General features: G+C 41.1%; 1 protein-coding gene across 1 annotated transcript in view; it reads right to left on the bottom strand.

Annotated features, from left to right (window-relative positions):
• LOC309802829 (uncharacterized protein C10orf67, mitochondrial) overlaps positions 1-25332 on the bottom strand; it is a gene marked incomplete at its 5' end in the record, with an annotated part of 117096 nt that overhangs the window by 52231 nt on the left and 39533 nt on the right. The window contains 4 exons of the mRNA XM_082618719.1: positions 3294-3359; positions 13478-13536; positions 14632-14779; positions 20950-21105. Coding sequence (XP_082474845.1) covers positions 3294-3359; positions 13478-13536; positions 14632-14779; positions 20950-21105 — 429 coding nt within the window. The remainder of the gene's footprint in view (positions 1-3293; positions 3360-13477; positions 13537-14631; positions 14780-20949; positions 21106-25332) is intronic.

Below are 25332 nucleotides of genomic sequence, written 5' to 3'. Positions count from 1 at the left end.
GGTCTTGACAATTATTATTTTTTTTTGGATATGACACCTAAAGCACAAGTAACAAAATAAACAATTTGGGACTGCATCAAACTAAAAAACTTCTGCACAGCAAAAGAAATAATCAACAAAATGAAAAGGCAACCTACAGAATGGTAGAAAATATATGGAAATCATATATGTGTAAGGGTATTATCCAAAATACATAATGATCTCATACAACTCAATAGCAAAAACCCAAATGATCCAATTAAAAAATGGGCAGATGATCTGAGTAGACATTTTTCCAAAGAAGATGTTCAAATGGCCAACAGGTACATGAAAAGGTGCTCAACATCACTAATCCCCGGGAAAATACAAATCAAAACCACAATGAGAGATCACCTCCCACTTGTTAGAATGGGTTATCACTGAAAAGACAAGAGGTAACAAGTGTTGTCAAGGATGTGGAGAAAAAGGAACCCTTGTGCACTTGTTGGTGGGAATGTAAATTGGTGCAGCCGGTAAGTAAAACAATACACAGGTTTCTCAAAAAATTAAAAATGGAACTACCATATGATTCCACTTTTGGGTATTTATCCAAAGGAATCAAAACACTATCTTGAAAAGATACATGCATCCCATGTTTGTTGAAGCGTTATTTACAATAGCCAAGACATGAAAGCAACCTAAAAGTCCATCAATGGATGAATGGATAAAGAAGATGTGGTATATTTATACAATGGAATATGATCCAGCCATAAAAAAGAAGGCAGTCTTGCCATTTGAGACAACATGGATGGACCTGGAGAGCATTATGCTAAGTGAAATAAGTCAGACAGACAAAAACAAATACTGTATGATCTCATATATGTGGAATCTTAAAAAACAACAACAATAACAAGAACAATAACAAAAAACTCATGGATACAGAGAACAGATTGGTGGTTGCCTGAGGCAGGGGGTAGAGGTGGGACCAAAATGGGTGAAGGTGGTCAAAAGGTACAAACTTCCAGTTATAAGATAAGTAAGTCCTGGGGACGTAATGTACAGCACAGTGACTGTAGTTAACAACACTGTATTGTATATTTGAAAGCTGCTAAGCGACTAAATCTTAAAAGTTCCCATGATAGGAAAAAAATTATGACGGGCATTCCCTGGAAGTCCAGTGGTTAGAAATCCACCCTTTCACTGCCGCAAGCAGTGAAACAACGAAAAGGAAAAACTGTGTAACTTCACGTGATGATGGGTATTAACTAACTAGACATATTGTGGTGATGATTTTGCAATATATGCATGTATCAAATCAATCATTCTGCTGTATACCTGAAACTAATATGATGTTATATGGCAATTATATCTCAATTTGACCAAAAAAAAAAAAAAGATAAATGAAAGCCACCAAGCGTAGGAATCACAGAAAGATTCGAAATTATTTCATATGCCTCTCCTAAAACTAACTAAGGGCACATTGTTCCATACTTCATTGCTTACCTATACTTACTGATCCTGCCTTTTCACTGCAACCTCTTTGACTGTTTAAACTAGGCTCTTAATAGGCCAGAAAATAAACTGTATTGAAAACAGTAATAGACAAGCATGGAACAAAAACCCTTCAGGGAGCACGTCTTTTAATTTTTACAAAGTGACTCTGGTCAACCCCACCTTCTTCCACTCCTCCATCTGGCCACAATCACAAATCTCCATTTCTGGAAAAAAGCACTGTAGCAACAAAGAAAGCCCTAATAGCCACAAAGCCAGCCTCCCTTGCAAGTGAATAACAGAATCCCTTGGTGGGGGGAAGGGGGGTGCCAAATAGTGATCTTGTTGGGCCCAAAATTATGCCATGGAAACCCAGTCCTAAGAAGAACCTTAAGTACACTCCCTTCTACTGAAAATATGAGGCTCCAGACCAGCTCTGAACACGCTGAAGGCTCTTGTGCTGTCGTGAGGTTTGCGACGCAAGATCTTGCTGCTTGGCAACAAGCGTGGTGCTCAACTTCTAAACAGCAAAGTAAAACATGATTGGTTCCCCGTGGGCAATATAATAGCACCAGTTAACCGCTTACAGTTCAAATAAAGCGGCAAAGTAATTCACAAACTGTGGAGTCCCTTCCTTGCATAGGCACGAACTCACTGATGGAGTAGTTTAATTTCTTCTCTAATACTGCTAACAAACTGACAGTTTAACATCTGCTTCCCACTCCATAAAAACACTTTGTATTTTAATGACAATGTGCACATTTAGTTGTTTGTTTTCAGAAGCAACTCCTGGACTGGGGGGAATGACAGAAGAGGAAGGGGGTGGGGCAGAAATCGACCACGGATACTCAGTTCATGGAGATGACTTTTATACACCAGGGATTTAAAAGCAAAGAGTTCAAAATAATACATTTGTTAACACATGGTTTCTGTGGATAGCTAACCATAATTTTTTTCCTGGCCTGCATTCCCAAGTTGGTTTCATAGAAGGCTTTATTGTAGTCCCAGAGCATTGTTTTGCATTAATTTCTATGACAAGGCACCCAAAACACATGGTGCTGAGAGTAACAAAACAGAGTTAGGGAAACAGTCATGACTTGGCACAAAGTGTGACAAGCTGTAAAAAAGGGAATGTTTCAATATCTGAAGTGGTGTTGATTTCCTATGAACAACCTTTTCTCTTCTAAACAGTATCATATTCTTTTCAAGCACATTTAGAACGCAAGTCAAGCTGTGTTTTATTTTTGATTATAATAAACACAGTCAGTTTACTGTAACAAAGACATAGTAGTGGTGATCAGTTGAAAGCCAAAGTACGACACCATGAGCTGTACGGGGGGTGAAGTCGGGGAGCCTGAGAGGGGGGCGGGTAGTCAACTGATAAAAGACCAGCCGTCTGGAAAGTTCGCTTAAAAGAACATAAAAAGGCAGTGTTTTCTTATGAGACTAACACAGAATGCCAAAATATCTGGCTGGGCTCTTTTTTGTTGTCACTTATGGCAATTTGTAACTAAAAATAGTAAATCCTTCAAAATACTGGGCTCTCATATTTGTTTTTTTTAATCCTTATAATAAAATACAAAAATTTTGTACACTGCTTTAAATTGTAATACTCTTTCTTGTATAAGACTCTTCTACATAGTAAGTATATTTATTAAAGAACTACTCAAATTGTTTTCTCCAAAACAATCATTAAAAAATATTTATAATTATGCATGCATTTAGATTATGGATAAAGGTGAAATGAAGAGTTCACAGTAAACAGTTACAAATAAAGTTTATAAAACTTTCATGATTAAGTTCCTGGATTCAAATTTATTAAGAAATAATGTAAATCCCCTTACCATTTCTTGCACTAATGATTTTTCAAAATCAAGCTCACATATTAATTTGTCTCTGCCACTGATTAGCTGAAAGAGAGGAATATTACATTTTGATTAAAGGTAAGAAAACACTCAAGATTCCTCCTCAGTGAAATCTAGTGAAACATTTTGATTCTAAATGTGAGAAAAATGGATCCCAATATGATCAAAGCAAAAATTAAATGTCCATAGATTACCATGTAATAATGATATACTACTATATAATTACTTTTATTATATAAGCAAGCAAAACATACATAAAAATGCCAATTTATTTACAACCTTTCTCACCCCACCCCCCAAAAAATGTGACTCAATGCATAATAAAGCAAGTCCTACTCTATCAAAAAGAGCAATTTTGCTTTACTCATTATATGAACCATTTCTCTTATTTTAGGTTTTGGTGCTATATTTATATGCATATCAAGCCATATTCATAACAATTGAAAATAGCCCTCAAAGCATATACTGCAGAGCCTTTGTACCAACTTGACTTGCTTCAGTATTTTATTTTTTTATTTTAATTTTTTATGAATTTATTTTACTTTATTTATTTTTGGCTGCGTTGGGTCTTCATTGCTGCACGCGTGCTTTCTCTAGTTGCGGTGAGCGGGGGCTACTCTTCGTTGCGGTGTGTGGGCTTCTCACTGTGGTGGCTTCTCTTGTTGCAGAGCACAGGGTGCACAGGCTTCAGTAGTTGCAGCACGCAGGCTCAGTAGTTGTGGCTCGCGGGCTCTAGAGCACAAGCTCAGTAGTTGTGGCACACGGGCTTAGTTCCTCCGTGGCATGTGGGATCTTCCCGGACCAGGGCTCGAACCTGTGTCCTCTGCATTGGCAGGCGGATTCTCAACCACTGCGCCACCAGGGAAGCCCCGCCTCAGTATTTTAAATGATCATTTGCAATTTGCATGTAGTATATACACTGACAAAATTCAACCCTTGGTTTTGACATCCAGTCAATTCAATTAATTCATATATTCATTAATTTAATAAACATGTATGGAACACCTTTCAGATGCCAGACATTTTGTTCGGCTGTGGAGGTAGGGAAACAAAGTTAAACAGATCCCTTCCCTGGAGCACCTACAGTATGCTAGGAGAGCAATGTGAACAAAATGACTGTAATACATAAGAAAAAAGGTTAATAAGTCAAATCTTCAGGTAGTCGAAAAGCATAAAAATCCACATAACCTGGCAACCGTAATTATAACAAGTTCTGCTATACCCGGTGTTAATGGCACAGAAGGGCCATTTGATAAGGGTCTTGAAGGATCTGCAGAAGTTCAACAAGTTGGAGGAAGAGAAAATGGCAATAAAAATAGCAAAGTAACCACAGAGAAGCCTGGAGTAATGGAGGAACTGGAAAAAGTTTGGTGTTTGTGGACCCAGGGTGCATAGAGACAGGAACGGCAGGAAATGAAGGGAGACAGAGATTCAGGGTGATATCATGAGGGGGCTTGTTCACCTCAATTAGGAGCGGAGGGCAGACTGGTGTAAAGTGCAGAATAGGGGTTGGTTCAAATCAGAGCTCTGCTGCTTACTAGCTGTGTGGGTAATTTAATTCTATGCTTCAGGTCTTCATTTTCTCATCTATAAAATTAGGATAATAAAACCTACTTTGAAGAGTTCTTCTGAAAAGAATTTGAGACAGCAAATGTGAAAGTGCTTAGCTGCTCCTGGCACATAAAAATCACCGGTAACATTTTGAGGCAGCCTGATTTTATGCTGAAGGCAATGGGAAGCCACTGAAGGTCTTAGCACATAAGATTAGGGTATTAATAACCACAGCAGGGGTGTGGAAGCTAGATTTGAAGGGGATGAGAGTGGAGACAGGAAAATGAAGTAGGAATCTATGGAAATGATGGGGCCTCAACTAAGTCTGTAACAATGTTGTTGCAGAGAAAGGGGATGGGGGTAAATTTTGGAAGGAATGTCTACAGACCTAATGACCAACTAGATATAAGGTAAGAAGGAGAGAGTAGATGGGAATTCCCTGGACTCCACGCTTTCACTGCTGAGGGCCAGAGTTCAATCCCTGGTTGGGGAACTAAGATCCCACAAGCCGTGCCATGCGGCGTGGTCAGAAAAAAAAAAAAAAAAAAGGAGAAAGTGGAGAAGGACCCTAGATTTGCCACTTGGTCCTCTGGGATAGATGCCAATGTCATTCATTTAAGTGGGGAACACAGCCAAGTCCAGATTTGAGGAGTAATGAGTTCAAGATTTGACACTGAATTTGATGAACATGTAAAGCATTTTTTTTTTTAGCAAATATTTTTGAGAGCTAATATAAAGGTAATAAAGGATAGACACAGTTCTGGACCTCCAGGGAGCAAATAGTCCCAGGTATGCGGGGGCACAGAGGAAGCCCCTAATTACCATAGGGGACAGAAGGGGACTGTCAAAGAAGTCTTCCCAGTGCATGTAACATGGAAATTGAGGGTGAGGACAGAGTTAATATTACAGATGTGATGTTCAGGGAAAACACGAAGCGGGGAGAAGGTTCGGAAGTTATCTGTAACCCGATGTGCCAGTTATGGGAGAGTTTGAAGTCAGCCAGAGAGAAAACAAAGCAAGGATAAAGAGAAATTCCCAAGAACAGCATTCAAGTGAAAGATGGAGGAGGAGGAACCATTGACAGATAGTGCTTAGGAAGGTGTGAGGAAGTGAGCAAAACATCAGAAGCAAGCATTGCTGCAGAGGGCATCTCTGACATGGGGCATAGTCCTGCCACAAAGAGTAGAAGATTCAAGAAGGAATGAGACTGAAAAGGATTGAGGGCAAGATGAACCTCATGGTGACCTTACCAACAGGGAAAAACTAGCAACAGGTGTGTGAAGAAGGGGCTAGTAGATACAGGTTTCTTTTAGTTGATATTTGAAGAAGAGTGAATGGTAATTACTTCAGGGGTGATCAGGGTCAAGGGACGCCACCCAGAATGATGGCTTGGCTATGTCTGTAGGCCAGAGGGAAATGCTTAAAGGCATGTGAGAGAGAGAGGGAGAGAGAGAGAGGCTGATGAAGAAAGGTCCCCGAAGAAGAAGAAGGAAGCTTGTGAAAATGACGATACTACCCAAAGCAATCTACAGATTTAATGCAATCCCTATCAAATTACCAATGGCATTTTTCACAGAACTAGAACAAAAAATCTTAAAATTTGTATGGAGACAAAAAAGACCCCAAATAGCCAAAGCAATCTTGAGAAAAAAAATGGAGCTGAAGGAATCAGACTCCCTGACTTCAGACTATACAACAAAGCTACAGTAATCAAGACAAGATGGCACTGGCATAAAAACAGAAATACAGAACAATGGAACAGGACAGAAAGCCCAGAGATAAACTCATGCACCTATGGTCAACTAATCTATGACAAAGGAGGCAAGGATATACAATGGAGAAAAGACAGTCTTTTCAATAAGTGGTGCTGGGAAAATTGGACAGCTACATGTAAAAGAATGAAATTAGAACACTCCCTAACACCATACGCAAAAATAAACTCAAAATGGATTAAAGACCTAAATGTAAGACCAGACACTATAAAACTCTTAGAGGAAAACATAGGAAGAACACTCTTCGACATAAATCACAGCAAGATCTTTTTTGACCCACCTCCTAGAGTAATGGAAATAAAACCAAAAATAAACAAATGGGATCTAATGAAACTTAAAAGCTTTTGCACAGCAAAGGAAGCCATAAACAAGACAAAACGACAACCCTCAGAATGGGAGAAAATATTTGCAAATGAATCAATGGACAAAGGATTAATCTCCAAAATATACAAACAGATCATGCAGTTCAATATCAAAAAAACAAACAACTCAATCAAAAAATGGGCAGAAGACCTAAATAGACATTTCTCCAAAGAAGACATACAGATGGCCAAGAGGCCCATGAAAAGCTACTCAACATCACTAACTATTAGAGCAATGCAAATCAAAACTACAATGAGGTATCACCTCACACTAGTTAGAATGGGCATCATCAGAAAATCTACGAACAATAAATGCTGTAGAGGGTGTGGAAAAGGGAACCCTCTTGCACTGCTGGTGGGAATATAAATTGATACAGCCACTATGAAGACAGTATGGAGGTTCCTTAAAAAACGAAAAATAGAATTACCATATGACCCAGCAATCCCACTACTGGGCATATACCCAGAGAAAACCATAATTCAAAAAGACACGTGCACCCCAATGTTCATTGCAGCACTATTTACAATAGCTAGGTTATGGAAGCAACCTGTCCATCCACAGACAAATGGATAAAGAAGATGTGGTACATATATACAATGGAATATTACTCAGCCATAAAAACGAATGAAATTGGGTCATTTGTCAAGATGTGGATGGACTTAGAGACTGCCATACAGAGTGAAGTTAGAAAGAGAAAAACAAATATTGTATGTTAATGCATATATGTGGAATCTAGAAAAATGGTACAGATGAACCAGTTTGCAAGGCAGAAATAGAGAACAGAAGTAGAGAACAAACGTATGGACACCAAGTGGGGGAAAGGCGGGTGGTGGGATGAATTGGGAGATTGGGATTGACATATATACACTAATATGTATAAAACAGATAACTAATGAGAACCTGCTGTATAGCACATGGAACTCTACTTCGCTGTACAGTAGAAACTAACATAACATTGTAAAACAATTATACCCCAATAAAAAAAAAGTCAGAAAACAAAAGAAGGAGGAAGAGATGGAGTCAGGCAAATGGGTGGAAGCATGGGTCAAGGCAAAGAAGAATGTCCCTTCTTCTGATGAGAAGGAGTAAAGGTGAGGCTAGGTAAGCTAAGTGACAGGGTGGGCAAGAGAGTGGAGAGGAGAAAAAAAAATCCAGGAGTCCGCTATGTTCTCTGTGAATTAGGGAACAGCGAGGAGGAATGGAGTATGGAGTTGGGGAAAGTAGTAATGATGGAAAGAGTGGCAGTGGGTGGTTAGAAAGGGTGCTAATTACAGATACAAATGACTGCCTATAAAATAGATAAACAACAAGGTCCTACTGTAGAGCAAAGGGAACTATATTCAATATCCTGTGATAAACTATAATGGAAAAGAAAATGAAAAATAATATATATGTATATATATAACTGAATCACTTTGCTATGCACCTGAAACTAATATAGCATTGTAAACCAACTGTATTTCAATCAATCAATCAGTAAGTTTTTTGTTTTTTTTTTTAAGGATACTAATTAGATCCAAGGGAAAGGATGGGTAGAGGGAGGGCATAGCACCTAAAGGCAAGGATCAGCTTGTCTCCAATGGCACAGCTCAATCCCTGAGCAGGGCTGGGGAACAGTGGGTACTGGTTACATGACAGCCTCAGAAGGGGAGGTGGTGGTGTAGTTGAAGATGTGAAAGGCTGAACAGTGGGTTTAGAAAAGTAAAGGAATGAGAAGTGGAAGGAAAGGAAAAGGTTTTGTCTTGAGTCTTATACATTGGTCTGAAGTGTCATTGTTTCCAATGGGCATCAATTACTGGCGAACACCAAGGCCACTGGCCCCAACCCTTCCTGCCTCCGTAGATGTCTCTCAGCAATTATCTCTTCTCTCTGTTGTACTTTTACCTTCTCATTCTTCTTTCCATCGACGTCATTTAAAAATACTTTAGTTTCATCTTTTAAAAAATTCCTTCCTCAACCCCATGTCCCCCTCCAACTACTCCCCAACCTCTCCCTGGCCATCCACAGCCAAACTTCTAGAAAGTTGCACATGCCCACTGTCTCCATGTCTGCATTCACCCCCCATTCTCAACTGCTTCCACGTTCCAGTAAATGACCCTCATTAATTACCAGGGTCATTTTACTTGCCAAAGCTAACTGTCCAATCCTCCCTTTTTAGCCTTTTGCACACCTGGCCTCTGGGCAGCACTGGGCACGCTGAACAAGTCCTTTCTCTTTGAAACTCTTGCCTGGCTTCTGAGATAGCCACTCTCTCTCCTGCTTTCCCCCTGCTCTACCTCTGTTGTCATTTTCATTTGAATGTCAGTCTTCACTTCTCTCTGCTTAATCTCTCCCGCCTTCAACCTTCTTAAAGACCACAGCTTTTACTGCCTAACCATCTCTTGAATTCATCCATCCCCTTCATCCCCGTGTCACCGCCCTCTTTCTGTTTCAGGACTTTATACAAGAAATCCTAGTTTATACAAGAAATCTTTTAACTGGCCTCTCTGGCTCTGGATTTTCCTCCCTCTCGTTCATCTTTTTTCTGAAACATGAATTCGATCCTGCCCCAACGTTCAAAGCTCCCCATCCGCTCAGAAGGCAACTCAAACCCCTTGGCAAGAATAACACTCCTCCACGATGTGCCCTGCTTCTCACCACCCCTGTTCCCACACCTCCTTCCGGCCAGAGCACGTCATGTGCCCTCTCCCTTCTCTCGTTCTGGCTCGTCCACCTCCTTCACCCTTGTTAACGCCGACCTTGCTTCCAGGAGTCACCTCGGTGCCCCTCCTCCAGCCTTCCCCGATCCTTTACAGTCCAGGCTGGCTGTGCGACCACCTGCCCCCACGGCAAGCTGCCCTGCTTCCTGACACTGATCACACCTGGGCTATCATCTCTGACGACTGTCCCCTCTCAGAAGGAAATTCATATTTACAAATTTATAAATTCATGTATTCAGCCACAGCTGGAACACAAATCCAGCTGTCATTTGATTATTAAAATTTAAACATAAAAGCTACTGAATCCCATAATTGACAGCATTTAGCCCATGGAGACGGCAAGAGGTCAGCCTACCGAAATTCCATCCCATTTTCAACTTGTTTTTCATTGCATCCTGGACTGAAAAGGGGAACATGTGGCTTATCCAGAGGCTGCTGAGCTGCCCCTTTCCTCTCTTCTGGTTCTGTTTACTCCTCCCTCACACCCCAGACTCGCCCCTCTTCCTGCCCCAGCACAAATTCTCACCACGTGGTCTCACCAGATCCCACCTCCTGCTCTAGCCATACCAAATCACAGAGTTCCACGGGCGTAGCTTACACTTTATGCATTCACACGCTGTATGCAGCTCTTCCGCCCTCCTACCCACCTGGAAAAATCACTTCAAGTGAAGGAGTGTGAGATAGGTGTGGACGAATTTGTGAAGCCTTTTTCTAGAACCTTCCAGGTAAAGCCAGGCATCTCTTCTCCATGTACGTACTTCTATTACTGTCCCTATCACACTGCCCTATGGTTTTTGTCTCTCCCTCCAGACTTGATCTCCTCCACAGAAAGGCTGCGTGTGTGTGTATGTGTGTGTGTGAGATGTGTGTATATAACACTTTTGTATCTCAGCAGTGCCTGGCACTAAAAGGCATCTGACGAACATTGCTGAATTAATGGATTTAGTGGAGGACATTGGAAACAAACCGGTAAATATCGGCTCTCATTTTGTTCAACAACTCCCGATCTGCTTTCCAACTGACAAAAAGCACTTGGACGTACATTATCTCACTCTGTCCACACAGTAAGCCTGGGAGACTCAGGAAGGAGGATGAGGAACCAGCCCAAGCGGCCATAGTGTCAGAAATGGAACAGGAACCCAGGGTTCTAGATTTTTCCTGATCAATACCAAATTATACCTACACTCAACATCTGGGTAAAGGCCCAGTGAATATAAAGAAAAAAGGAAAAGAAAAGAGACAGGATAAAAAAAGATGATCAAACAAACTACAGATTTGCTATGTTTGTCTAGAACAGAGTTGTCGAATAAAACTATAATGTGGGCTTCCCTGGTGGCGCAGCGGTTGAGAGTCCGCCTGCCAATGCAGGGGACACGGGTTCGAGCCCTGGTCTGGGAAGATCCCACATGCCGCGGAGTGACTAGGCCCGTGCACCACAACTAATGAGCTTGCGCATCCGGAGCCTGCGCTCCGCAACAAGAGAGGCCACGACAGTGAGAGGCCCGCGCACCGCGATGAAGAGTGGCCCCCGCTCGCCGCAAATAGAGAAAGCCCTCGCGCAGAAACGAAGACCCAACACAGCCAAATATAAATAAATAAATAAATAAAATAAATTTTAAAAATATATATATATAATGTGAGTCATATATATAATTTTAAACTTTACAGTTTATAGTTGAACTTATAGCCTTGTTAAAAAGGTAAAAGAGGGCCTCCCTGGTGGCGCAGTGGTTGAGAGTCCGCCTGCCGATGCAGGGGATACGGGTTCGTGCCCCGGTCTGGGAGGATCCTATATGCCGCGGAGAGGCTGGGCCCGTGAGCCATGGCCGCTGAGCCTGTGCGTCCGGAGCCTGTGCTCCGCAACGGGAGAGGCCGCAGCGGTGAGAGGCCCGCGTACAGCAAAAAAAAAAAAAAGGTAAAAGAAACAGGTGAAATTAATTTTAATAATATATTTTATTTATCCCAATAGCTATTCAAAATAGTATCATTTAAATGGGTAATAATCCACATTAAAAATCATTAGTGAGATATTTCACATTTCTTACGGTACCTAAGTCTTTGAAACCCAGCGTGTATTTTTCGCTTAGAGCACATCTCAATTTGGGGGCTAAAATTTCATGGGAGATACTTAATCTGCATTTAGATTTCATAAAATTTACAAATAAAAAGGTAGATTCACATATTCAAGTTATTCAAAATATACATAAAAGTTTTTCAGTAACTGAAACAAATATCAGTATTTTTATACTGAAATTTAAAAATTAAAATTAAACAACTTAAAATTCAGTTTCTCAGTTGGTGTTCAGCAGCCACCCATGGCTGGTGGCTACCACGGGGCACTGCGGCTCTAGAAAGCTGAGGCAGCATTTAATCGAAATACTTAAACCCACAGAGGGTATATAACCAGCCACTCAGGGGGGATGTTTCTTTCTAACTAATGGCTTAACGGTGAGAGTTTCTGCTTTAATTTCCTTGAACTACCCCCAGAGAAGAGTAGGCTCATCTGACTCATCTTTCCCAGCGACAGTACTGACTGAGTAGTTTAAGAAACATTTACATAAACTTAATAAACTTGCAGGTTATTAAGCGAAACTAGAAAGCTGAGATTCCTTTTTTAACCTTAGAATTTGATGCCAAGAAAGTTAAACTTGTCAGTTCTGTAGACTCTTGTTATCTCTGTAAGAATGGCATTTGCACCCTCATCACTGAAAACAGGATGAAGCACAAGAAAATGACATCATGTTGTGAAAACCCGTGATGGATTCAGTGATCACAGAAGACATCTCCCAACTCTGACCGATCATGGTATACATTTGTTTACAAAATAGTTCTTGGAAGTAATTTTATCTAAAACCTAAGAATTACCCAGAGCTGCAAAATCAGGTTGAAATCTGAATCTAAGTCACCTGAGCTCTGGATATGAGGCTAGTGTGACTGAGGAACTGAATTTTTAATCTTATCTAATTTTAATTAATTTTTATTTAAAAATTAACACTCGATTCAGTTCGCGGAAAACCTTTATGTTTATTTGGAATAAATGAGGCTGTAAATCCACGTTTCGTCTATGAATTTTATGAACTCTAAGTACATTCTCATTCTCTGAGTCACTCAGAGAGTATTTTTATTTTTAAGTGCGCCGGCACCGTGCTGAGCGCTGGGAAGAGATCAGAGACGGAAAGATAGTACTGTCTCTGGGTTGTGGGGTCTTCGGCGAGGCAGACTGACCATCACAGAAAAGGGTTTTGAGAGCTAAGAAAGCACAAAGCAGGAGCCCCTGACGTGGGTGTGGAGGGCAGGAACTGCCGCGGCAGTTCTAATGCGTGCGGCATTAGATGCCCCAGGAAATCTTGATCTTCATGATATCAAAAGAATTTCCTGCTCTAAATACAGATTTCCTGGATATACAAACCAAGTTCATTCATATACAGAAAAATGAACATAAACCAGCATCTGATTTGAAAATAAGGCTGATCATTTATAATAATATCATTTTTCCACAAGCACATCTTCGGACTCCCTGTGTCATATGCTTTTTCAGTTCTTACAGTCAATAAGGTAGATACTCAGTTATCCCAAATAAAAGAAAACATGAATTTGTTTTCAAGATGGGAATCCTTTTTCATTACTAAAGAAATAATCCTGAGTAACGGGCAAGATTAAATACAGAAACTGACTTTTCTCTACATCATAAGGCAAGGGGGACACAGGGTTATTTCACCAATTATGCTGGTATTTCCATTGAAAAGAGTCATTCATCAATGTAAAAAAGTTACAGTACCTTTTGAATGGTTTTATGATCCTTTTCTGCCATCTCTTTCAGACTTATAATTTCATCTTCTGTAAACAAAAGGAGAGAGAGGCCAACCATGAAATTACAAGCTTATGGCCCTGTATTCAATCTGCCTGCTTCAGGGCAGGCTGTACACTGCTGGCAGGCATGGTGGACGCAAGTCCTAGCAGGACTGTGACCTTCACAACTGCCCTTGACATTCACAGCCTTATTCCTGCTGTTCAGATGGCTGGTCAGATAGGGATTAAGAACTAAGTTCAAGATCCAAGTGTGGCTGAGGGTTGAAAGCTTTTCATCGATACTAGCAAGAGACATTTTTGCTGTTAGTCACAGCCAATACAAACGGCTTTAGCAGGTGGTACTTTATGACTCAGTAAGAACTACCGAAACCTGAAAAAGCATTACTATACCACATCAGAAGAGAAATGAAACTACACTGGCGTGGTATAATTTTACATGCAAGGAATATTGTCCTATATCTGATTTTATCAATGTTTTGCTGTAAATTTTGAATTGCCTACTCACAGCTTTTCATACTGCAGATTAAGGGCATCATTGTGTGACTAACATAAATACAAAGATACCAGTGCATGTAAAGACTTTAAAGCAATCTAACTTGGTGATTTAAATGCAATATTTACCAATGGTTATAGATATAAAAAAGAGGGGTTAAAGTCTACAAATGGAAATTTGTACCAAAAATTGAAGATAATGTAGTAAGTAGTAGCATATTTTTCTGAAGGGCCAACTCTGTTTCTCCACAAAGCACACCCCAATATTATGCTTAAATATTAAAATGTTATAAATTTTAGATAATTGATTAAGCACATGAAACAGAAATCAGCACAAGTTTCTATTTGTTTATAATATTTCTAAGTGATATAGAATACTGATTAGCACATTTTTTTCAGAGGCCAATGCTTGGCTTAAAAAACAACCACCCTGAGTTAAAAAGGCATGGCTAGGGGAGTATGACCAATTTCTGTCTCAAGAAAAGAATGAAAATCAAAAGTGGCTAAGAAACTGATGTTTTAAATGTAAGTAACCAAACAAACATATGTTTGGAAAAGACAAGCATGGCTATGAATTTTATAAAGTGCCCAATGTACAGAGTTTTCTCAAAAATGACTTTAAAATGTTACCTAATACTGAATTTTCTTTTAGATTGAGTTGGATTTCTTCTTTGAGTTCTGAAATGACTTGAAGCAGGCTCTCATTTTCCACTTTGTACTCCAAATGTTCCTTTTCCAGAGCTGTTCTTAGAGGGCTGCCGTCTTTGATAAAGGAGTCCTAAAAGATGGAGAATTCCATATTTCTAAGCAGGGAGCCAAGGATTTAAATATGCAACACAAGACAATACAGATACAGAAGAGCTATCATATAATTTTCTGAATTCTATTACACACTTATAATATGAATAGTAAAAAGGAAGGAGACTAAATAGAGCTTGCTGGGAGAAAGGCTGCAGTACATTCTGTACAAAGACCACAGCACATGGGGACAGTTTATTGACAGGAATAATGCATATCATACTGTTTGTGTGCCCTCATCATTCAGGTCAATTCATTATGGAGGCAGCTGGGGCCCCTCCACCCACACTTCCCTCTGTGTGTGTCTGAAGTGCTGTCCGCCCCGTAACCAGGCAGGCTGGGGAGACCGCGGATGGGCAGCAGCCGGGGGGTGGGGGGATGGGGGGGAGGGCAGCCGCGCGGGGGGGGCGGGGCAAAGCGCACGGCTAAGGAGGGGGGCTTGTCGCCTTTGTGGCATTCCCCAGTGTCAGTGCTGCCAGTGTCATGAGGAGCACATCACATGTCAAAGTGGTGACGTTTTCAGGCTGGGAGCCGCATGGAGTCCATCAGGCACACGGATAACCACACAGTTGGTTTTCTGCTTGGTGAAGGAGCCACCCAGAGGCAATTCATATTCTGAACATTAACGTGGCTTTGCATGCCTGTCACACTGGGACTGTGCAGGCGTTTAATGCTATTGAGGACTTCGGTTTAAATCTCTATGCAAACAGTGATTACCTTGTAAGAAGGTTTCAGGATAACTTACAACAAAAGACTTTAAAGTTATAGTTTTAGTAAAGCAAACTCATTTACATTTTTATTATGTGCATCTTTTGTTTAAATCCTGCCACGTCCATTATGGGAGAAGCTTTTTCTTACGCAGTAGAAGCTTATGGGGACAGCTAGTCTTCTTTTCTTCTTCTTCTTCTTGTTTGTTTCAAAGCTTTTGAAAACATCTGAATATGTTTGCTTATGGCTGTCTAGATTTCACTGCCGTACTTTTTTTTTGAATTAAGATGTAAAGAATTGGAGAAGCTGGTGTAGAACTTTATACTTCATGATGATAAAATATTAAACTGATTATGCAATCTCAAAATACTAAAGAGCGTGCTTGAAAGTCATTGTATTGTTACACTAAAAGAGAGAAGCGTCTACATGCCTTCCTTCAAAATTAATATAGACACTAGAAATACTTTTGAACTTTAAATTAATCTTCAGATGAATTATAAGCTATTCTTTTTGTAGCAATGCCATGATTGCAAATACACAAGAATAAATTCTCCTCTCAAAAACAAAACCATTCCTCCCAATATAACTGGTGTCCCTTTGGAACTATACTTTTATTTAACTTTAGAGATATCTGAAAGTAAATTATTAAAAATGTTTTCCTCTGTGGTCATAATGGTTCAAAAGAAAAATAAGTGGGTACAATGTTTTATAGTACATGAATAAATCCTTGAAAAACAAGTGACTTACTAATGAAGTTAGTTATATCAGAGTTAATACTTAAAATAATGTTAAATTTTACACTAAGCCCAATTATGAATCTTCATGATTTTGAGTCACCATTCCATTTAACCCCAATTCATTCTTAACTAACAAATCTAATAGCTAATAAACAACACTGTTTTCTTAATAAAGAATCCCAGTCATTAATTTCTTGTCCCACATGGTTCAACTTGAGAACATCACAGAATGTATTTATAGACTAAAAAAGCTTTCTTAAAGACAAACAACATCTGCCTTAATAGGCTTAAGCATACATTTCCTAACAGTGGCAGAAAATGAACATCCACTGTGGATTACGTGAGCACCCATTATTATAAACTAAACGAGAACTATTTGAATTAATCAGATGAAGTGTAAAATTTACTAGTGGTAGCAGCTAACACCTAAGTGGGTTTTCTAAAAATCTGGTAGAAAAGCAGGAAACAAGGAAACGCGTCCAACTCGAGGGGTTTTTTTCTCTACAAATCCATCGACAGCCCCTGTTCCTGAGAGGTTAACCTTTAGCTCTGTCCCCACCATCTGTCAGCTGCAGGAACTGCAAGTAATTAACTATTCAGATTCTCACAGCAACGAGGACACTCATTAGCAAAATGAACAAAGGGATAGTTCTGGGCGGCTACGGTCATCTGTTACACTCTGAGTGGCAGGTTTTGTGGTGGTGTTCCTTCTACCATCTGCCCACACCACTAGCTTTGGCTCACTTAAACCATGAGACTTCTTTAAAACAAACTGCATTAACAAACCGAAGTTAAGAAGGATGGAGATCATTAAAAGGTGGCTAACTAGTTAAAGCTATTAAAAGCCACATTATAGCCTAAGACAGCCTGTGTGTGATCCATAGTCACTCTGGAAATTTAAATTTATAAAGTAACTTGCCAATTGAGAGTTTTTCTATCGTGTAGTGAAAGCTAGGACTTCAAGTGGTGGCTTACATGCTATAGCAGTTCTCTGGTGAGCCAAGATGTGCAGTATCACTGTTCCCAGGTTTCCGAATCCCAAACTGAGTCATGAAAGAATCGTTTCTGAAAACAGGTGTACTCCAGAGCCTTGCCACTCAAAATGTGGTCCAAGGACCAGGAGCCTCAGCATCACCCGGGAGCTTTTTGAAAATGCAGAATCTCCAGCCCCAGCCCAGAATCTGTATCTTAACAAGAGCTGCAGGTGACCCAAACACACAATAACACAATAAAGGCTGAGAAGCACCGTTTGGAGCAGCGCAGGTGCCTTCCCAGCAGTCTCCCTTCTGCCATATTGGCGTCTCAATCCTGCAGGCTCCACGTACAGTACTTGGACATCTCAATTTGATGCTGCGGCTGGAGTGGGCTTCTGCTGCATGCCCATGCTGCATGACAGTCACGGAGAAGAGCAGGTGCTTTCCCAGTGAGTGACAACCAGGAAAGCGGCACACTGGGGCAGTGCAGCCCTGCAGAGCTGCCACTTTTGAATGACAGCTCTGTTTCAGAACTGTCAGCAACAAATAGTTACGTTCACCTATTGGTGGGGGGGAGGGGATGTGGGTGTGATAGTTGCATAGCTCAACCATGTTGGGTAAGAAAGAAAACTGAAAAATCTTTTCAAAACAACTCCAATTGCACTGAAAGCACATGCATGTGCCTGGGCACACGGACACACAGGCACACATACCTCGACAGGCTAGTTTCTTCAGCAACTCTCAAGTGGATTTATCAGCGTACTGCATGGCAACCTGATAACTACAGCAGTGTGCCATTAAGTCACTGCAGGTTTTTACAGAACCTGAAAAGACACTCAGCCCTTGAATGTAGTTGGTCTGGGGTTGGGGGGTGAGGTGGGGGCAGGAATTCAACATTAAACGTGTTCTGACCTGGAGAGATGAGGCTTCTGGAACTTGAAGAGATTCCTTTTTCTGATTTCCATTTTGTCATAAATATAAGTTAAACTAGCTGTTTATTAAACCTTCCCCTTCCTATCATATTCTTAGATTTCATTCTACAACAGTCCTAGAGAGGGATTATGACTATTAACTATACAGCGATTTATATAATTGGACTATGAGAAAGAACAAACTAGAGCGTTTCCTTACTGTTTATTCAGTTTGTTTATTTCAAGCTTTTTGCAAGTTTTTCCATTGCTGCATTGAAATTTTCTAATTGTTTCTCCAAATTCGGTTTTCCAAATCTAGTTTCAGATACTTGCTGTCGCAAGTTTTTTACACCACTAGAGGGAGCAGTCGTATTAGATGAAATTTCAAATTTAAAAGGTAAATCACCTAGAACTTGAGTGGCATGGCGTTCTAGGAAAGCTAGTTCTTAGAGGATCTTTAAAAAGAAAATTTCAGACGTTTATTTTATATAACCCGTGATCTGCTTTTGCAGTGTTCATGTCCGTCCTCCCAAATGTACACTAGCCCTGCTCTGCGTTGTCCTCAGTTAGCCTGGCGCTTTGCTGGGGTCCTAAGGAGCTGGGAAAAATGTATACACCCGGGTCATCAGAAGTCTCACTTTCCTCAAATCTTAAGGTGTTTACAGAAAGACTGATGTGGTATCCTTGGGGACAAACTACAGTGAAACAACCAAGGTCTTCAGGATGCCACCCGAGCCAGAGAACGCCTTCTTATACAAGAGCAGGGTGCAGCCTCCCACTTTCTGTGGTCCTCACCAAGCCCCGCCTACCCTCATCCTCTATACTCAGGCCGTCCAGACAGACCAGTTAACGTCCAGACAGACCAGTTAACGGGTTGAGGACACTCAGGGGTGTAAACACGCCAAAAAAGACCTCGTGTTTTACTGGAAGAAGCTCAATTACCAAATTGGGATGTTCTCAGCAGTGCACTTCATGGAATGTAAACCACATGGTCGTAAGGACTTGTGTATTTCCTCATAATGATAACTAGAATTTATATGCATGTCTTTCTTCAAGGAACTCACGGCATTTCACATCCACTACAACAGGTATCCTCCTCATAACTCTGTTGGCTAGGCAGGTATCACCTCCCATTTCACAAATGGGAAACAAATGGATCAAAATTGACTTGTTAACTGATACTGGACATTGGTAGCCAAGGCAGGATTAAAAGCCAAAACTGTTAGTCTTTTTTCAGCCTTTTCTATTAAATTATCTTCTCCAAAAAATAAGAGTAAATGTAGACCCAAGACAAGAAAAGTAAATGCAAAAATTGGATGTGCCTCTCCCTCCAAGGCAATCAGAACACGTAGAAAGAAATAATATTCAATTTTATTAGGTCTACGATAATAATACTTAATAACACATTGCTTAGAAGATGCTCTGGTTTTTTTTAGAACATAGAGAATTCTAACAGATTAAACAAAGCACTCCTTCCCCAGTTTGTAAATAAAGTCCTTTAGAATGGTGCAAGTTCAATTTCTTATCGTTTCTAACTTTGGGGTTTTAAGTAAGAATACTAGTGTGGGACTTAGATAAACCAAGGACTGCACTTAAAGGGCCCAGAAACCCGCAAGTGTTTCTTCTTAGTGTTAACACTTTGATGTATAACTTCTCAGGCTTTTTCCATACATTTATATGCATGTGTTGATATTTATGTGTATCTATATACAGGTATTAATATACACTATATATTAATTATAACATACATTATAATGATATACCTATAGATCATAATACCATAACCTATTATAATAATATAATGTGTGTGTGTGTGTGTATATATATATATATATATATATATATATATATATATATATATATATATATATATATAGCAACTTTAATTCTTCCTCTATACAGAGGATAAAGCTCCTCCCTCCTCATGCGGGCCTTTGGATTCAGCTGGAGCTCGGTTCTCATGCCACGTCAGCATTTACCAGCTGCGGCCGGGGTGTACGGCAGCTTCCTTATCGGTAAACTGCGCTGTGATGTGAGGAGGTACCCCTGCCAGTTGACACTCAACAGCCTGTGATTCTCTGGCCTCCCTGCTGGCCTCTCCTACTCAAACCATCCACTTCTTGCTCTTAGAACCTAATACGAAAACCCCTCTATGGCTCTGGGCTGTGCTTGGGCAGTAGAGCCGGCAGCTCAGAGCTGATCTGAGATGAAAATAAACTCGCCTCTAGGGTCCACACTTTCCAGATCCTTCACATTCACCTCCTTGACAGGCAGCTAAGCTCTCCTTTCTGCTTTCTCTCTCTTTGCATTTTTTGTTCTCGTCAGTGCTTTGAGCAGTAAAGCAGCTCCTGGCTCCTACTGCAACGGGGAGAAGAGGGTGAAAACCCTCTGAGAATTTTCCTTCTTGACATTTCCACTTAAGGTCATCCTGTTCCAAGTTGGTTTCTTGGAAGCCTCTGACTTGAGATTGTTTTGTGTCTTTCAAATTATCTGGACTGCAAAAAAGGTGGGACTCTTCCGAATTAAAACAAAAATCTCTTTACATTCTCTTCTAGGGTGGGGAAATTTTTGTAGTGGGAGATAGGTTATTTTATTTCTATTACAATTAAAAATGGAGAACAATTATATTGCTCCTATTTATAATTATTATGGGTTTTCTAGACTATGGTGTCGAGCAGAAAAGGGTTGGACTGGCTTATGTTGTGGAGAGATACCCAAAATACATGCACTGTAATCCCTTTATTCCGACCCCAAGCTTTTAGACAGTTGTAACTTCATTTATATGTATTAAAATGAATTACTCTTTGCTGTGAAACTTACAATTTTTTGAGATCCAAATTCTTCATATTGGTCCAGTTCTTCTCTTAATTCCTTAATGAGTTTTTCTTTCTCCTTCAGTTTTTTTAACAAAATCTTCATTCTGACAGTCATTGTGTCATGCACAGGTGTCTTCTCTTCTTCTACCTCAAAGTATTGCTGGGGGGAAAAAGCAGCATTAAAAGTCAGACACCATGCTAGCACCAGCAGAAACCATTTCATGTTTTATTCAAGCTCCTGTCTTGTAAAGTTATTTTATTTTTGCAACTTGCACACAAGTTTTAATAAACAACTATGTTTATATTGAACAATACACTAAAGTGCCATGGTATACGGCACAGTATTATTCTATGAGACAAAGCATGAGTCTGACTGCGTCAGCCATGCCAGTAATAATAATAATAATCGTAAACCTTAATAGTAAATCCACATCATGATTGTGAATGTCCTACCTCAATCTTCCTCCAGAAAGGAAGCCAGCAAAAATTTTTACTATGTAAGAAAGGAAATGTACTTCAGTGGTGCAACTAATCCCCTCAGCGGTTTGGAACGGAGATGTGAAAAGAAGAAGAAGCATTTCTCGACAGCCTATTTTAAGCATTGAGGTGCTCACCTATTTGCAGTCATTGCTCTGAAGAATTGTATCACAAGACCAAAACAAGGAAAAATGCTTTAAAAATGATGCTGTGCTTTACTGCCAACATATAAAAATCTCATTTTCAACACATACGTGCAAAAGCATTTTGTCCATTTTGGACTCTTGGGAATTACAGAAGAATTATTTTACTTTTGTCATTTGTTTGTTACTAATACATTTGGACACATGGACATTCAGGAAATATAGTAAAACCTAACCATATCTGCTAATATATTATATTTCAGAGAGTTAGATTTACAAACTAAAATTGTTCTAATGTTATATGATGAACCCTGGCAGACTGAGAAGAAGAATAATACGTCGAGGTAGCATTAAGAGTCAAGCTAGGGCTTCCCTGGTGGCGCAGTGATTGAGAGTCCGCCTGCTGATGCAGGGGACACGGGTTCGTGCCCCGGTCCAGGAGGATCCCACATGCCGCGGAGTGGCTGGGCCCGTGAGCCATGGCCGCTGAGCCTGCGCGTCCGGAGCCTGCGCTGCACAACGGGAGAGGCCACAACAGTGAGAGGCCCGCGTACCACAAAACAAACAAACAAAAAAAAAAAAAGAGTCAAGCTGAGGGCATAACACTGACACAGTCTACACCACACTAATGAAAAACATCAGTAAGTGAATATGCAGTAGAATTAAAAAGTGTGAAAATAGAACAATCCATATGACAATATTAGCTTTTTAATTGGGAGATTTTAAAGAACAGCACTGAGTATGTAGATCTATTCTTCACGTCTACTCTGTTTATGTCTACAGTTCAAACGCTCTGCAGAGACTAAGACAGTTACCCCACTGGTGCTCTGAGTGTAAGTGACAGGGCAGCTCAAATCCAACAGGTCTGAGCGGAGGTTTCCCATCTTCACTCTCCTCCTTTCTACCTCCCCCATTTATAACAGCAGCCCAAGCCAGAAACCGATTTTCTGTCATTTTAAGGATCCCCTCTCCCCTCACCTCACTAAATCCGTCCAACCCACCCCTAAATCACTCCCGAGCCCACCCTCCCCTTCCCTGTTCCCCCGCCTTCATGTTACCACCAAATCCGGGGGCCGCTCACCCACACGCAGCAAAGCCGATCTACCGACACCGGGTTGCGGTGCCGTGTGTTTATTGTATGGCGCCGAGCCGGGAGTCCAGGACGGCTAATGCTCAAAACACCCGAAGCCCCTGATGGGATCCAGCAAAATATTTTTAAAGGCCAGGAGAGGGAAGGGAGCCCAGGATGTGCCATCAGCTCGTGCACCATTCTCAGAGTGGCTGACGGTGAGGTAGCGGTGGGGGGGGGGGTGTCACAGGGGTTAATATTATCAGTCCTTAGGCTCCAGGAGGCCTGAGGGCTGGGTGCTCATGGTCATCAAGTGGTTAACATCTTCCATTTGGTGGAGGTTTTAGCATCTGTGAAACAACTCAGGAAATGTGCATCAGATACCGTTATCTGGGTACTTCAGAAAGGAGCTATAGCAGGAGACCTGGGGGAGGGCTCTGTCCCCGGAATGCCCCCTAGGGTCCTGCTCAGTTACAGTGGGAGTCCTTGTCTTCACCTGGACTATTGTACTAGCCCTTAACTCACCTCCCTGACTCTTCTTTTGTCCTCTCCAACCAATCTCCACCCTGTGGCCAAACGGATCTTTCTAAAATGCAACTCTCCCCGTCCCCATAGTCTAAAGTCCAAATCCCTTAGCACAGTGGACAAAATAGCACCCCTGTTGCTCTGCTGCTGGCTGACCTGCCCCCTGACTCGTGCCAGCCTTCTGTCCCCTTCCCCCGCCAGCCTGGGCATTTAATCAGTGCTGATACTCAGCAGGCAATTTCTCAGAAGCACCGTGGGACCACAGGTCTCCACGCACTTGGAATTTCTAGGCCACCTAATCAGCTCTTACTTGTCAATCTCCTGAATGGCATTAGAATAGGTTAGCCTGGGCCTGAAGACCAGCTCTGTCACTTACTTAGTAGCTTTGTGAGCTTGAACAAGTTTCTTAAATCCCCTGTGCCTCAGTTTTATCATCTGTAAAATGGGACAAACAATAACACTACCTGAATTGTTGTGAGAATTAAATAAGATAATGCATGTAAACAATTTTGGACAGTGTTTACAGCACCGTCAGCTCCCAGTATTATATCTCAGTGTTTATTATTGTTGTTACTGTTTGTCATCCAAACCCAGATGCCACCTGCTCTGGGAAGCCTTAGCATCCCTCCCCTGCCCACCTGCCTTCCACTGCTCTGTTCTTTCTATATCTTATAAACATTCTTCTTGGGTCCATTTGTTTATTACTTGTTTTTTGCTCACTAATCTTTATGTTCTGAATGGGATGGATTTATTTGTCCTCCTAAAAAATAGCAAAACAAAGATGCTTCTGACAAGCTGGCCGAGTCACCTCCTTTATAACACAGCACAAATGACCTCTGGGAGCTCATTTAAAATCCCACCAGAAACTGGGCTGAGATGCTGCACACACATGGCATCGCTGGGGCCAACCTGCCTTTAGGATGCACTCGGCCCCTCTGGACTTCAGGGCAGCGGGGGCCAGAGTTCGTTGGAAGAAAAAAAGTTTCACTTTTGACATTTCATAAAGTAATCGTAAGGCTCAAACACATTGCATTCATTTCTCTTCATCTCCAGGAATGCTTCTGATGTTTTACTAGTGTTTATTGAATGAGCTGGGCTCAAGAGGAGGTGAGCAGAAAGCAGGTTTTTATTTTTCACCACCCCTTCACATCTGATATCCTGTCTCATGTTTCAATCTCTTAGAAGAACTCTCGGGAAAGTGCCATGACTTTTTTTTTTAACTCTTAGATAGCTACAAAAACACAGAAAGAAAGAAAAAGAAAGAGAGAGAGAGAAAGAAAGAAAGAAAGAAGAAAGAAAGAGGGAAAGAAGAGAGGGGAAGGGAGGAAGGAAGGAAAGAAAGAAGGAAGGGCCCCAAAAATTTTTAAAAACCCAAAACTCAAACCCCCAAATTCCAATCCAGCTGACTCTTACCCATCAAAGCTCCTGACCTTTCCCAGTCCCAGGCTCCCTTACACTAGCAGCCTGCAGGGGAGGAGAGGGGTTGAGCCTGGCTTCCTTTTCTAGGAAGGCAGATTCTTAACCACTGCACCAACAGGGAAGCCCACCGTTCAGAGACTTTTAAAAACAATTTTAGGGTTCCCCTGGCAGCAGAGTGGTTAAGAATCTGCCTGTCACTGCAGGGGACACGGGTTCGAGCCCTGGTCTGGGAAGATCCCACATGCCGTGGAGCAACTAAGCCCGTGAGCCACAACTACTGAGCCTGCGCCCTAGAGCCCGCGAGCCACAACTACTGAGCCCATGTGCCACAACTACTGAAGGCCGCACGCCTAGAGCCCGAGCTCCGCAACAAGAGAACCCACCATAATGAGAAGCCCGCGCACCACAATGAAGTGTAGCCCCCGCTGGCCGCAACTAGAGAAAAGCCTGCTCGCAGCATCAAAGACCCAATGCAGCTAAAAAAAAACCCAAAAAACAAAAAACAAACTATTATTTTACCATTTTAACAAACTCATTTTTTAACATGACAGCCTTGAAACAGATTTGGGTAATTCTGAATTGAATCTTCATCTACATTTGAGAAAGTAAAGAAGAGGACAAACCTGAAATGCTTTCCTTGAAACAAGCACTGCTACTTGCTATCCATAAAAAGGTTGCAGTTCTGCAAAATGAACTACGAGTTGTTTGCAAGATCTCTTCAAAGTTACCAAAAAAGACACATTGAGTATTTGAT

The sequence above is a fragment of the Mesoplodon mirus genome (assembly GCF_964341445.2).
Source record: "Mesoplodon mirus genome assembly, chromosome: 4".
Lineage (NCBI taxonomy): Eukaryota > Metazoa > Chordata > Mammalia > Artiodactyla > Ziphiidae > Mesoplodon > Mesoplodon mirus.
The sequence above is the reverse complement of the archived record's forward strand: the minus strand, read 5'-3'. Positions and strand labels throughout refer to the sequence as shown.